Below are 16,014 nucleotides of genomic sequence, written 5' to 3'. Positions count from 1 at the left end.
ACAAGACATGTTTTCACTGAAGCAAAAGGAGAAGCTAGAAACAATTAAAACTACATTTCCAAAGTGTCATGATACGTTGTGTGGCAGGCAGGAGAAGGACCCAATAGCAAAACTCACAGACACGGGGATGAACTCAAAATCACAGCTTTAATGCTGGAATGGCAGAACATAGGAAATACCAAAACTAAACTGGGAAAAGTAAACTAACATACGCGGAGAGACACAGGGAGATCCACACAACATGAGGGAGAACGCGACGCCGAACAGAGGAAGACGCAGACAGAAATACACAGAGGGTTAACGAGGAAAGTGGGAACACACGGGGAACACAGGTGACACAGATAACCATAACGAGACAGGGCGGGGTGAACTGAACATGACATGTAGAGGCAGAGGTTCCGACAGGAGGAGAGAGAGCACGGGGAAAACACCGACATAACGGGCTGGGGAAACATGAAACAACCACAAGGGGAGACGAGGGCTCATCAATACATAGAGGGCACACAGGGGGGAAGAGCCATGAAGGGAAAACACTTAGGGAACAACACAACAGGGCAACTCAGAAAACATGGCCTAAATAAGGAACAAAATACAGAAATGCATGAAAACTAAGAATACTGGGCCCACATGGCCCAGGACCATGACACCACCCCCCCCTAAAGGGCTGGCTCCCGACAGCCCAAACCCGAGAAACCAAAACAAAAACAGAAAACAACCCACCCGGGGCGGGAGGCGGGGGACCAGGACGGCGGGACCAGAACGGGAAACAAAATAAACAACAGAAAACACGGGAGCACATGACCATAGTCAAAACAAAGTTCAGGGGGCCAACCCAGAGCCCACAGGCACCAGAGTCCACGGGTCACACGGTCGGGGGGCCGACCAGGCGGGTGGCAGAGCTGGTCCGGAGGCCAGCCGCGCGGAAGCCAGCGGCGGCGGCGAAGGAGACGACGGAGCAGTTCAGGGGGCCGGCCGCGCGGAAGGCAGCGGCGGCGGCGGAGGAGACGACGGAGCAGTTCAGGGGGCCGGCCGCGCGGAAGGCAGCGGCGGCGGCGGAGGAGACGACGGAGCAGTTCAGGGGGCCGGCCGCGCGGAAGGCAGCGGCGGCTCTCCAGTGTCAGGCGTGCTGGCCATGGCCCGGTGGGCACAGGACCAGACGAAGCACAGGCTGAAGACGCTGAGGCTGGACCAGACGAAGCACAGGCTGAAGACGCTGAGGCTGGACCAGACGAAGCACAGGCTGAAGACGCTGAGGCTGGGCCAGACGAAGCACAGGCTGAAGACGCTGAGGCTGGGCCAGACGAAGCACAGGCTGAAGACGCTGAGGCTGGGCCAGGCGAGGACGAAGACTCTGAGGCTGGACCAGGCGAGGACGAAGGCTCTGAGGCTGGACCAGGCGAGGCTGAAGGCTCTGAGGCTGGACCAGGCGAGGCTGAAGGCTCTGAGGCTGCAGCGGACGAAGGCTCTGAGGCTGCAGCGGACGAAGGCTCTGAGGCTGCAGCTGACGAAGGCTCTGAGGCCGCAGCTGACGAAGGCTCTGAGGCCGCAGCTGACGAAGGCTCTGAGGCTGCAGCTGACGAAGCACAGGCTGGACCAGGCGTAGCAGAAGGTGGCTGGATGGGCTCCTCGGGCCCTCCAGCTGATGTGGCATGGTGCTGGACGGGCTCCTCGGGCCCTCCAGCTGACGTGGCATGAGGCTGGTGCGGTTCTCCCGAACCCCCAGCCGACGAGGAAGGTTGCTGAACGGGCCCCTCGGACCCTCCAGTTGAGACAGGAGGCTGAACGGGCCCCTCGGACCCTCCAGCGGAGACAAAAGGCTGAACGGGCCCCTCGGGCCCTCCAGCTGACGTGGCATGAGGCTGGTGCGGTTCTCCAGAACCCCCAGCTGACGAGGAAGATTGCTGAACGGGCCCCTCGGACCCTCCAGCGGAGACAGGTGGCCGGATGGGCTCCTCGGACCCTCCAGCTGACGAGGCTTGAGGCTGAACGGGCCCCTCGGACCCTCCAGCGGAGACAGGTGGCCGAACGGGCCCCTCGGACCCTCCAGCGGAGACAGGTGGCCGGACGGGCCCCTCGGACCCTCCAGCGGAGACAGGAAGCTGAACGGGCCCCTCGGGCCCTCCAGCGGAGACAGGAGGCTGAACGGCCCCCCCGGACCCTCCAGCGGAGACAGGAGGCTGAACGGGCCCCCCGGACCCTCCAGCGGAGACAGGAGGCTGAACGGGCCCCTCGGGCCCTCCAGCTGGAAGAGACGGCTGAAGCAGAAGGCAGTCTGAGGCGGAGAGAAAGCTCACGCCATTCCTAGAAGGCTGAGAAGCAGCCTGTACAGCTGACGTGGAAGGAAGCTGAATGGGCTCCACGGGCTCTCCAGCTGGAAGAGACGGCTGAAGCAGAAGGCAGTCTGAGGCGGAGAGAAAGCTCACGCCATTCCTAGAAGACTGAGGAGCAGCCTGTACAGCCGACGTGGAAGGGAGCTGAACGGGCCCCTCGGACCCTCCAGCGGAGACAGAAGGCTGAACGGGCCCCTCGGACCCTCCAGCGGAGACAGGAGGCTGAACGGGCCCCTCGGACCCTCCAGCGGAGACAGGAGGCTGAACGGGCCCCTCGGACCCTCCAGCTGACGAGGTAGAAGGCGGCGTGGGAGCCGCGGAGTCTTGGATGAGCTCATCCGAGCTCCCAGCAGGAGCTGATGCAGAGCCAGAGAGATTAGAGACCCCTGGCTGAATGTTAGGCTGACCAGCGGACCGTACTGCTATCGGGGCCTGCGCTACAGGCGGCACTGGAGCTACTGGGGCCTGAACTGAAACAGGTGGCTCTGGAAACTGAGCTAAAAGTGGCTGTGGGGTAGGTGACACTGGGAGCTGAGCTACTGGAGACCCAGGTGACACTGGTGTACTGGGGTGAAGGCAGCGAGGACGCAGTCTCTCTCTTAAGGGAGGATCGAATGATTTAGCGATAAACCTTGACGGGAAAAGATGTCGATGCTGAGAATACCAGGCAGCGGGGGCTTCCAGGAGGGTAGCTGACTGAACTGAGGGTGGCAGCGAGGGAGCTGACTGAACTGAGGGTGGCTGCGAGGGAGCTGACTGAACTGAGGGTGGCTGCGAGGGAGCTGACTGAACTGAGGGTGGCTGCGAGGGAGCTGACTGAACTAAGGGTGGCTGCGAGGGAGCTGACTGAACTGAGGGTGGCTGCGAGGGAGCTGACTGAACTGAGGGTGGCTGCGAGGGAGCTGACTGAACTGAGGGTGGCTGCGAGGGAGCTAACTGAACTGAGGGTGGCTGCGGACCCTGGCGGCTCCGAGGGCCCCCGAGAGCCAGGCGTGTTCCCCGAAAGATGTGCTGACAATCGGGGGTAGGCCACGGCTTTCTCCGGAGCTCCTCCTCTACGTGGGTGCAAGCTGCTTGCTGCTGCTCACTGAGACCGGGCTCCATGATTTCCGGAGTCAATGCGGTGCCACGGCGGCGCCGGCGCCGCCCCCTTCTGGTAGCTGGCGCGATGGGCGCTGATGGCACAAATGCAGGGGGTGATGTAGCGGCGATCTCCCGGTCGTCCGCCCACATCCTTGCCAGAAATGAGGCAGGCGAAGTAAAGTCTAAGTGGATTGGAGACGGCGAGCGGCTGGTAGGCTGTGCAGCAGGTGAGAGGTCCTGCTCCGAGATGAGCCAGGGCTTCCACCGGAGCTCGTCCTCCCGATAAGCCCGCAACACCTGCTGCCGCTCCTCCTCACCGAAGTCAACAGCCTCGGGCATCTCCGTGCAGGCAGGCGGTGGCGAAGATGCGGAAGCTGATGAAGTGTGAGCCAATGGTGTGTCCGTGGTAAGCCTCACCGTTCCGACTCTGACCGCCACTGGCTCATGAGGCGGCGGGGCAACGGCGCGATGGCACGGCTCTGGTGAAGGTGCACGCCCACCGGGCCGCTGCTGCTGCGGACGGAGTCGGAGAGCGGAGACGAGAAGGTCGCTGACGAGGGGGTGCAGCGTCTCCCATAACCAGGGGAACACAGACACGCACACCCCTACCTGGCGGGCGAACTCCTCCCGTTCCTCCTCACTGGAACAGTGCAGCCACTTGTCGCATAGCGACTCCACTGTCCGGACGATCTCCAGTCTTTGTGTCGCTGGGTCCGGCATGGTCGCGTCGTACTGTCGGTCCGCGGAGGGGTTGTGAACTGCTGGGTCCATGTTGTGGTCGCGTTCTTCTGTCATGATACGTTGTGTGGCAGGCAGGAGAAGGACCCAATAGCAAAACTCACAGACACGGGGATGAACTCAAAATCACAGCTTTAATGCTGGAATGGCAGAACATAGGAAATACCAAAACTAAACTGGGAAAAGTAAACTAACATACGCGGAGAGACACAGGGAGATCCACACAACATGAGGGAGAACGCGACGCCGAACAGAGGAAGACGCAGACAGAAATACACAGAGGGTTAACGAGGAAAGTGGGAACACACGGGGAACACAGGTGACACAGATAACCATAACGAGACAGGGCGGGGTGAACTGAACATGACATGTAGAGGCAGAGGTTCCGACAGGAGGAGAGAGAGCACGGGGAAAACACCGACATAACGGGCTGGGGAAACATGAAACAACCACAAGGGGAGACGAGGGCTCATCAATACATAGAGGGCACACAGGGGGGAAGAGCCATGAAGGGAAAACACTTAGGGAACAACACAACAGGGCAACTCAGAAAACATGGCCTAAATAAGGAACAAAATACAGAAATGCATGAAAACTAAGAATACTGGGCCCACATGGCCCAGGACCATGACACAAAGTTTTAAATGAGGCAGTTTAAATTAAAACTTAAGCTTTTGTGTCAAAATGACATCAAAATATTTAAACTTTCAAGCTTTAGAGAAGCTGACCAGTCTAACTTTCTCCAAAACAGAATCTCAGATTCTCAAAAACCAATACTTTTGAAAGAAAATCACCCGAGCATCCGTTTCTCAAGGCTGGACTTCTGCAGCTCCCTCCTCTCTGCTATAAATCAAACATCACTCTCTCACAGTTCTAGCAAACAGCATCACGTCAGCCCGATCCCTGCGTTTCACCTCTGGCTCCCTGCACTTTTCACAGCTTTGTACTTAAAGCTTTAAAAAACACATCTGGGTCTGGGCCTGAGCTACACGAGCTACACGAGCTCTTAGGAATCAGTTCGTAGCCTCAGATCCTCAGCGTCCACCTGGCTAATCACCCATGTATCCTATCATCTTTCAGGCAAGTTTTTGCCTGGTGTGTATTTTTAACCATCACATTATAACCATTTTGCTTGGCTCTCTGTTTAACTTCATTAGCCTGTCTGTTAAAGCTCTTTATAAACTCAGAGCCGCTATAAAAATGATAAAATAAAAATAATGTTGTTATTACTACATGGTGTTTCACTGAGGAAGTACCCCTGTATTCACACCACATATTGCTATCAGCAGTAGCTGAGGTCTGCATTGCTGTGAAGAGTAGTTCCATTTCTGCTAAAGCTACAGTGCCAATTTACTGCAGTACTATAAATAAAGAAAAAGTCAGAGTCTGCAGGTAAAGGCAACACTACCTGAGGTTAAGTGCAGGACCATAAATTGGCACCCATTCTTCTACTCATCCCCAGGAAAGTCGGGAAATTATTGGAAAGACGTATTTGATGCCTTTAACGAGTGTTTCCACTATGATATTACAAAAGATCCAAAAATAGCCTGAGCAGACACATCCAGAAGGCTTCTCGGGCGAGGGGTGCCATATATTTGAAACAAATCCAGTTAGGAGGTCCCATAAAGTGTACTTCAATTAGACGGCGGAAACCTGACCCCCGCGGCATTTACCACCGTGGGTAAAAAGAGTGGGAATAGATATGCGTTATGACCTCAAATGGCTGTGTGAGATGTTCAATATAAACCATTTTGTCCAACATAATGCAATTAACAGAAAAGTGACCAAGTCTGACCCACACAGGAAGTATTATGTAACCAATAGCTACAGGCAGCATGAACACAACTGCACGCATCAAATATCCAAGCGCTACTGCAGGACTGCAGACGCGAACGGTCCTGACTCATTCTGAGGAACGTCGAAAGGTGTCTCGAGCTTCGCCTTGGAAAACGTGCGTCAAAATCAAAGCAGCAGAAACTCACATATTCTGACTTCTCGTCTCTTATATGAGCAAAGCTCAAAAAGTCCCAGAGAGATGCTGCAAATGCAACTCTGCAGCATCTTTCATCCGACTCCGTCACGATCTGAGAGTTTGGTGCATGAATATGAATGATCTGTGCTTTTCGTTTTTAGGTTGTTCCAGGATTTGAAGCTTTGTGTTTGCCCAATTTGTCTTACTTGTTATCGTTCGGAGTTTTTGCACTTGTGAAATCAAATCCTGGCGATGAAGTTTATTTTTGTGAGTTCGTGCCTTTTCCTCGCTCATGTTTGCCGTGCGTCATCTCGTCTCCGTGTTTAGGATGTGTCTGTTTTACTCTAACACTCGGGCTGTCACTTGTGTCTATGTTTTGGGCTTTACTTCCCGTTCGTCCGTCTTCACCTGCGTTGATTACTTCCCGTTTCCTGTTCTGTCTACTCTTTGTCCACTCGTCTGGTTCACCCATCCTAGCTTGTGTTTTGCATTTTTTCTCAGTGTGTTACTTCAGCTTTAGTTTAGTTTCTTGACTCTACTTAACTTTTAGGTTTTCTTTGCTCACTTCTTGCTCATTTTGTAAACATTTAGTTTGTAAAAAGTTAATCGGCATCGTGACTTTCAGGTTCTCTATGTCCTGAAACATTAGCCTGTTAGCTAAGTATTTAGACCACCTGTCACAACAATTATATTATTTATGAGGGAAATTAACAAATCTTTTTCCTAATGACTGCAATTTAGCATCTTAATCATTGTTATTTTGTAAAATAATACATTTTAAAATTCATTGATAGAATTATTCATTTTGTATTTGCCAATACTGTTAATTTAGAACATCTGTGGCACAAACCTTACACTGGGTGACCTGGAGACAAATATACTGTGGAGATGACACACAGAGGGTTTTAAAATGTGAAAAGCTGTCATCTCACACAGTGATGTGCTTTCCTTTCCTGGTAGCAGTTAAGGAAAAGTGGAGATGGACCAGAGTTATTATAGTTCTGCAATTTTTATTTATTTTTTATTTCATGTTGAATGTTTTTAATTCACTTTCCCTTCAGTGAGATTCCAGAGTGGGTTTTGTTGTTTCAGGTTTTATTCTCTGGAAATGTTTCTTAGTCCTTCCTTTCTTATTTCTTTGTTGTACATCGTGCACACACCATTTCCGCAACAGACAAAAGAGAGTGAAAACACACACAGGGCTGTCACGAGACAGCACATACACCTTCAACTGTTCAAACCCTGCGCCCTTTTTCCTGGGAAAGCAAATTTTAATCTCGACTTGGAAAAACCGTTTGAGTCATAATTACGAGTTGGAAACCGCTGGCTTCTCAACAAACCACAGTTTCGCATTATTTCCAGTCAGAAGCCAGCAGCAGGCGATACTCCAAACAACACTGCATTCATTTACAGGGAAACGAAAACAAGACTTTGATATCACTAATACACTCGAGCATTAGAAGCTGCTGTGTGGCAGCTGCAGCCTCACGGCAGTTGCGTAGAAAAGGCGGGACTCACATGTAGCCTCTGAATCTGTTCAGGTCGTTGTTGGGCTTTTCACATTCGATGATGCTGTTGTACTTTAGAGGGTCAAACTCGCAGTCCTGCAAACAGAAAGCAAACAATACTCAGGTAAAGAATGCAGCTTCAGGTGACAGGTGGAATATTTATCCTTTCCCCAGGAAGTACAGTTACACAGCATTACAAAACACTAATGCCCAAACAGCCCATCCGAGATAGGATAAAGTGAAGGAAGTGAGACTCCCACCTGCACTCATTCCATTATTTCCTCTGTTAGTTGACTAAAGTTGCAGCTAATGGAACGTATTAGTCTTTAATAGGGCAGTTTGCATATTAACTAGATTGATTAGGCTGCACTGTTTGAGCTGACTTACCCTTCCTCTAACCACCATAAAAAAACTCAATGACTTTCAACTCAGAAACCACCCACACAAGTTATTTAATAAATGATCAGCTTGTCTTGTTGTTAAACAGTTGCTTTTGGACCTGAGGAACTTTCCCAAAATCAAGTCCTCCTAGTTGTAAATCAGGCTCCGGGCGATTAGCGCCTGGTTTTTGCTTCCCACACGCACCAAAAACAGCAGCGTCACAACTGCTGGCCTGTTGCGCTCCGGCTGGTCGTGCACCTCTTGCCGGGTTTGAAGAAGCCTCGTTTAACCTCTCCCACCTCAGCAAAAAGATCAGCATTAACCTCCCTGCTCGCTGCATTCTCTCCTAGCACGTTTCTCAGCTCGCAGCTGTTGCGCACCTGTGGGCCAAAATAGGCTTGATGGCTTTAACTGTTACACATGTGAAATACTACGTTAAAAATGGCTGATATTGCTGAATATGTCTATACTGCTTCATTTCACAACTATTGCTGGTGGGCAGGGCGCTCGTGTGTGACAGCTTTCAAATACACGAGTGCAGATTTGTACATGAGTGCAAGAAATGTAGCTCTAGATAAAATCTAGTATGACCAGTGACAAAGTCCAGGCCTCATTAAGATTTTATAGAGAACAAGACATGAAGTTCAATTTGCAAAGAGAAAGACTTTCTCAAATATTAATTAGAATTAAAATAAAAAACAAACAGCCATGGATTTTAATTATATCTTATTTCGAGGGGACTTTTTACAACGTTAACTCCCCCGCCTGCCATAAAGAGACTCCTGACAACTAAAAGTTGGAGAGAACTCAAAGTTTCAACCTGTTAAAAGTTTTTTCTTCTGACAAAAAAAGAGAAAACACAGCAGAGAGGAAGTGAGAAGCATCCATCTCACCAGGTCGTAGAAGCTGCGGACCACCTGCCTCTGCTTCAGGTTGGTCTCTCCATCCAGGGTGGCGGTCTCGATGTGGCACAGGCGGTCGGGGTCGCTGGAGCTCAGCAGCAGCACGTCAGCGGGGAGGATCTCGTTGCATCGCAGCCTGATGAAGTCTCCCACCCGCACCTCCTTCCAGTACTTCTCCACATAGCGTCTCTCTGCTCTGGCGGAACAATAAGAGGGCGAACCGTGAAAGATGCAGAGCTATTGTTTTCCACAGTTCAACAATCTAAAAATGGAAACTTCAGCCCGTCCTCCATAAATCTGGACAGCAAACACGTTCCACGCAGAAACAGGACGGCCTGTTTGTTGATGCTAAAACTGGTGAAAGCGACTGCGACATTCCTCGCGGTCAAGCACATTCAGCTTCACTTCTTCCTCAATATGTCAGTCAAAGGAAGTACATGATGCCACTATTATAAATAATGAATTACTCTGAAACTTTTCACGTCAGTAAAGCTTATTACCGACATATAAACAGTCCAGGAGCCTGAACAACAGAGCAGCATGACGGGATGCAGCTTTACGTTTACCCCTTGAAGAGGCCTCATAGTAAGATCTGCCTATATCTATATCTGTCACATAGTTTCAAGTCACGAGGAGCCACTGAAGATGGAAGAGGCAGGTTTGAGACCCCCGGCTCAGATGAACATCTTCAGAGAGTACTTCTTTCCATTTAAAGAAATGAAAAAGTCTTTTTTTTTTAAATATTTAAGAATTTTTATGCAGTGGTTTTACTTGTTTGGCATCAAACCGGGTTGTGTATAACCCATGAAATATAATGAGTTTGATTAATCTGTCTTTGATAAACATTACTGATAAAACACAGGTTGCGAGGATCGGCTTCCTTCCTTGCTTTTTTCCTTCTGGCTCCAAGCGATCCGAACAAAATTTTCTGGTTAGAAGCCTTAAAATAGAAACATATTTCAAAAACAGGAAACTTAGGCCTTGTGTTTGTTGACCTTATATAAAATTTGCAAGTCAGCTGACTAACCCTGCCGGGCAGAAAGGGTAAGACTGAAAATGTCTGAAAAACACTTACATAAAGTGCACTAATTTAGCTGAACATAACATTTGTTGTCATAGGGACAGCTTCCTGTGTCGTAATGAAAGTGGTCCTGTCCGTGTCTCTGATTGGTCACAAGATGCGCCTCTTTCGTGCGAAACATGCTTGTAGCTATAGTGATAAATCGTGGTTTGATTTATCGAGCTGATAACCACCTTCTTATGACCTCTGAGCTTGATTGAGGATTTTAGGATAAGCGAAACCAGGTAAAGAAAATATATTGTGGATACGTTGAACTCCATAGTGCAGAGCCTAGGAGTTACTAATTCATTACGACCCTCCCTACATTAATATGAAAACATTCCTTTCCGTGAACTTTGACAGTCAAATACATTCAGTGCCAGCAGAAAAAAATTACTTTTAGCTCTAGTCTGCATTCCTCGTCTGACAAATAAATCTTGGAGTGAACAAAAACACAACGAGGACGATAAATATTTGCAAAACCACATGAAAATAAATTTATTATTGAGTGAAAAGAAGCAGGAAGATGAAGGAGGAGGAAATAAGAGATGTCTCACACTCTAGAAACGAATACTCGAGTGCATACTTTGGATATTAGAAGCAGTGACATTGGCATCAGTCCGTTAATAAAGGGAAAAAATAGACTATGACAAGCTGCAACTAATCAACCTGAAGCTGATTCTAATCCAGAATTACTCTGACTCGTGTGTGCTCCTATAGAGGAATCCATCTTTGACCTGGAGAGTGGAACAAATGATAAGAACTAAAAGGATTTGCTGGTTGTGAAGCCGTTCCCCCACCCGTGCCAAAAACAAAGAATGACTGTATTTGTTACTGTGGGGAACCAGTTCCTGTAATCCACACTGTTAACAGATTCACACATACCCAAAGCTTTCCGCGAAGCGCACCGCCTGATAAAAAGTACGCCGACAGTCACAGGTGTGTCCTGCGGCGCTGCTTAAAATGTTCAATTAATCTCCACACTTCAGCGATCGCTTATTCATTACTCAGTTATGGCAGAATTTGCCAGCCTTAAAGAGCTGAGGTCGAACTGGTTGAGAGACTCGGAGTGCAGATGGTTTCCAGCTGTTGGCACCCTGTGCAGCAGATTAGGTGCAAACTATTTACATTCCACAGAACTACATTTATTTGCACCGATCTTCAGGGATTGTATAACACAGCCAGTCCCAAACTTTACGCCACCACATCCCATAAAAAAAACAAAACAAAACAAAAAAAGCTTCATGACTGATCGTCATGTGAGCCAAAGACTTCCGTTTCTTTTTGTTTCCATTCATTAAGCTCCAGTTTTGCTTGTACAGATCACACACCTGAAGGGTTCGGGACCAAAAACAAAAGTGAACAAGAACATGTAAATTATGTTGTTGGTTTTTTCCTCGATATAACATACATTTAAGGCTGGATCAGGTGACCCTGAATCCTTTCTTAGTCACGCTGCCATAGGCCTGCACTGCTGGGGGCTTCCCATGATGCACCAAGTGTTTCTTCTTTACTCTGAATTTAATCATCTGTTATTATAATCACCCCAGCTGGTCACAGGAGATGGCTGCCCTTCCCTGTGTCTGGTTTTGCCAGAAGTTTCGTCCTGTTAAAAGGGAGTTTTTCCTTCCCACTGTCACCAAGAGCTTGCTTATAGGGTCATCTAATTTTTGGGGTGTTCTCATATTACTGTGGGGTCTTTACCTTGCAATACAAAACACTTGGATGTGACTGTGTTTGTGATTTGGCACTATATAAATAAAATTATTGTACATGACTTCTTGCAGTTCATCTGTAGTACTTTCGATGCCTATCAAAATAAAATCCCTGGGACTGTGACATCAATTTTAACCAGTATTTATTTTAAATGGGGTTTAATTTACCCAAACTTCAAGTGCATTTTGGACAAAAATAACATAAAAAGGCATATATCTGTGTTTAGGAAGATATATCAGATTCTTTGTCTCAACTACCAACTGTTTTTATGTGTGTAATGGGTGGTTTTACGCATAACCACAGACTCAGTAAAAGATGGACGTAGCCTATGCTGGATGTGAGCCTTCTCTGTGACCTCATAAGGCACTTTGCTGATGAGTTTATGGGCTCAGCTGCCACAAAAAGATGAAGGTTATTTTATAAATTATGCTCATAGCTGATTTTTTAGTGAATGCTCATTGGCTAAGGCCTTGTCAGTCACAATTTGTTAGTGTATGACCACGCAAACACTCAGGTCAAGTCTGTTTGTTTGGTCCATCTGTGACATACAGTCTATAGTGCCAAAGGTAAAAAGTTTTTAGAGATATGCAGGTCAGCACTCTTTACATTTCTACTCTGAGTGTGACGATTCCACACCGTGTACTACATGTACGTTGTAAACATAGGCTGGAAATAAAAGATGGACACGACCGCTGTGACGTTAAATCTTGTTAACAAGCCTCGAGCTGAGTGTTTTCCCAGTCGCCGTATATTTGGGAACTGGAGGTGATGAGCGAGGGGAAGATCTTACTGAGATACCGTGTGGATAATCCTCCTTTCTGACTCTAATAATGAAAAATAAAAATATTCATGACCCCATAAACTCATCAGGTAAGTTTCAGAGGTGAAAGAGAGCCATAGATATATTTATCGCAGGAAGTCTTTTTGTAACTGGAGACTCGCCACCTGGTGGCCATTACACAGAATACACCTCCACGCTGACTGATTTGTAGTTGTGAACAATGGAGCTGTTGACAACACTTTAAATGAACAAAGAAGAAGAAAAAAATCCGGTCTATGCAAAACATCTCGTATAACCTCGTATATGCGGATACTAATCTCAGAGATAACCCAGTATCAGCCGAGTGACATACCAGTCAGGCTCTAGCTGAGAAAGGCAACATTTTTCACAATGTTGCCACCGCAGAAAAAAAGTTCACTCATGTCCAGCCCTGACACAACAACTTAGGTTCAGCACTCAGCTAAAACTGTGGAGTCACTAAACACTGAGCCTTTTGATGACGGTGAATTATGCTCTGTGCATGGACCACAGTGCTGCTTTTCATTAGCAAAATACAGTCTGCGTACACACACACACACACACACACACACACGGAGTCAGGAAAATGGTCAGAAACAGGTCATCAGGTTGGCTCATAATAAGCAGAAACAACACAGAGGCAAGAGGCTGAGCTATCACAGTTTCATACTCCTCTGAAACCGAGGTGACCACAATATTCTGGACTTGCATGAAGGGACGTCTGTGTGCACTTAATTTGCTTTTTTTAGTGAGGGGGGGCACAAAGCTTTTTGTGTACCTACTGTAACCTGTTGACGGTTTGGTCACATCATCAGCAGTTATGGTCAAGATGACTAACAGGTTAAGAAACTCCTCTTTATGCTTAACTACTTAAACTGAATCTCCACACGATTAAATCTGCAGATATTTTATTTGTAATTGAAATTGTTCACAGTCTGGCTGCTCGTCCTCTCTCCGTGACTTCATTAAACAAAATTAAAGCGCGTACATGTGGAGCAGAGAGCTTTTGGGCAGTCGAGCGTCACATACCTGGAATGCTTTGGACAGTTTGATAAACTGTGCCGTCAGAAAGTAGAATACATACTGAAAAAGCTTACCATTTCTAAAAGAGGAAAAAAGGTCTGCATAGCCACGTCTTTGTTTCTGTGTGCTTTGAAGTGTTTCTGGAACACCTGTGTGTGACCCGCTCAGAGACAATAGGTGTAAATTAGCAGCAGTGCTAAATTCTGCCTTGTTTACATCCTAAATTATCATATTGAAATCCATTATCATGCGCTGTGCCTGCTATATGAAACAACAGCAAAGGAAACACTGCATCTCTTAATGCTTTGTTTAAACCTGTAAATCAGTGCCTACCTACTGGCTGGATACTAGAGGGGCGTGTGTGTGTGTGTGTGTGGGGGGGGGGGGGGGGGATTTCATGTGATACTTTGTATCAAAGGTTTGCCTGATGGGTAAAGTGTCTAACTTATCAATACAGACAGCACGCTGCCATCAGTCTGACTGAGTCTTTGTCAACGAGCACAACACGAGGGGACTCGACTCCACTGGCTGCCAGCTGACTGTATCCGAATACTCTAGTATTGTAATATTCTGTATTAATACAATTTGCTCTAATCTTTTTCTCTTTTTTAACCAAATTTATTTGTACTTTTCTTTGTTTTGATTTTTAAATCACTGTTGCACATTTACACTTCTGCACCTTCTCGCAGTATAAGAGCTTACTGGGAGCCTGCGGCACTTTTATTTTTACTTTGTTGTTTATTGTAGACTGCACTAGTTTTATCCTTTATCCTGCTGCTGTAACACAACAGTGCGAATCAATAGCTGTAATAGTTAAATGTGAGTTTCTGTCTGTGAACAGCAACAAATATGTGATTTTCAACAGTTATCACAGTTAATTGTTGTATTATCAGAAACGGACTGTGTGGAATTGCCAACTGGTTGTGCTGACAGTGTTGGTACTCTTGACCAGTTTGTAAAACAAACAAACAAACAAACAAACAAACAAACAAACAAACAACTGAAGTGAGAAAACTTTATCTTATAGGATAAAACAGTTACTGACACAGTTGAAAAGGGTGATAAATCACAGTATATGTTACTGCAAAATGTTAAAAATCCCTATAATATTGGACCATGTGTGAACATTAAGATAAACTACTGTATACTGTGTCACTGTGTTCCTGTGCTGTGGTGTCTGTGAGCTGGTGCTTCACACTCTGTTCTGTGTATATTTACATATTTGGGTTTCCTTTGAATGGCAGCAGCCTGGCACGAGCCTGTGTGGTTAAATGTAGCACATTTACAGCAGGCTCTTGTTCAATGATGTGCATTTTCTCCTCTTAAACAGCAGAAAGTACAAAGTTAGGGAGCTGTGGACGCCATGAATGAATGTGTGTGTGAGTGGGGCTTAGCAGAGAGACGCTATAAAAACACATTCCCCCAAAGTTCTGCGCAGCAGCTGGACACCGCTGGCTGCAGGATCGAGCCGAGGCCCAGCTTACCTGCTGTAGACCAGACAGTCCATGTGGTTGATCTCTTTATCGGACCTGTGTCTCCTGTAGTCTTCCCACAGGTCTTTGATGGCGGTCACGGACAGGATGAAGACCACGGGAGCCAGAGCGAGCTCGGGCTGGAACGCGTTGACAACCGGAACAAAGTTGAGCAGAGCGATGAAGACGAAGTAAACATTGGCGAACCTGTGGAACTGTTCGAAGAGGTTCTTTGGCAGGAATGACAGCACGGTGTATTTGGTCGTCTTAATCTTGTTGTTTGCATAATGTCGGTTGGGGTTTTCGTCCCCTTTGGCGCAGTCGTGCAGGATGTTTGCGTGGACAGTCCTGGTTTTGTTCTCTTTGGGTTTCTTCTTTCTTTGCCGTGCGGCTGGCGGAGCTTTGGCCATCCCGGCGTCCTCCTCGCTGTGCCGCGCCATAGCCAGCTCCCCCCAGCTTCAAACTTTCCCACAGTTTACTTGACACACGCGCACAGGAAAAAAAAGCCGCGTCCCAAAGTGGTGGCTAAGTTATCATTCTTCCACGGGGGTCGGGAGTCTCTCCGTGGGGTCACACTAGCAGTTCCATTTCCTCCATGTCGACTCCTCTTTTCCAGAGTCAGAGGAAAACTTTTGCTTGTTGAGCGTCTCCGCTTTTTTTCTCCTGCTGCTGGAAAAGGATGCTGAGGTGGGGGGGAAGGGGAAAGGGGGGACGGCTCGGATCTGTGAGCCATGCGGATGGGCTTAAGCCGCTGGATGTGCGCAGCTGCGGGGTGTGCAGATCAGCCCGTGTGCGCAGGCTGAGCGCAAACAGGACGTGCGTGAAGGGTTCAGGGGGTCGCACTCCTCTGGAAATCTGACCCGGAGGGAGGTCCCTTCTCGAGCCAACCTGGGTGTTTTTTGTCTGTAAGTGCCACGCGGTAATATTGGGTTTGCACCGGCCCACAGGAAGCAGCAACACATCCAAACTCGGTGTTTTTGACTTTGTTTAAAAAAAAACTGTGGCGCTTAAAAGAAGAACTCTACGTGGA

At 48.0% G+C, this 16,014-nt stretch overlaps 1 protein-coding gene across 1 annotated transcript in view; it reads right to left on the bottom strand.

Moving 5' to 3' along the window:
• The window catches only part of atp10a (ATPase phospholipid transporting 10A), a 45,150-nt gene extending 29,501 nt beyond the window's left edge, over positions 1 to 15,649 (bottom strand). Inside the window, exons 1-3 of the mRNA XM_026158503.2 lie at positions 14,997 to 15,649; positions 8,906 to 9,110; positions 7,642 to 7,727 (exon numbers count right to left, since the gene is read on the bottom strand). Of these exons, the coding sequence (XP_026014288.2) occupies positions 7,642 to 7,727; positions 8,906 to 9,110; positions 14,997 to 15,424 (719 nt within the window). The 5' untranslated portion in view covers positions 15,425 to 15,649. The remainder of the gene's footprint in view (positions 1 to 7,641; positions 7,728 to 8,905; positions 9,111 to 14,996) is intronic.
• Positions 15,650 to 16,014: the final 365 nt, after the last annotated feature.

Source organism: Astatotilapia calliptera, chromosome 23 (assembly GCF_964374335.1).
Source record: "Astatotilapia calliptera chromosome 23, fAstCal68.1, whole genome shotgun sequence".
In the NCBI taxonomy this organism is placed as follows: Eukaryota; Metazoa; Chordata; class Actinopteri; order Cichliformes; family Cichlidae; genus Astatotilapia; species Astatotilapia calliptera.
This window is presented reverse-complemented; position numbering and strand designations above follow the sequence as displayed.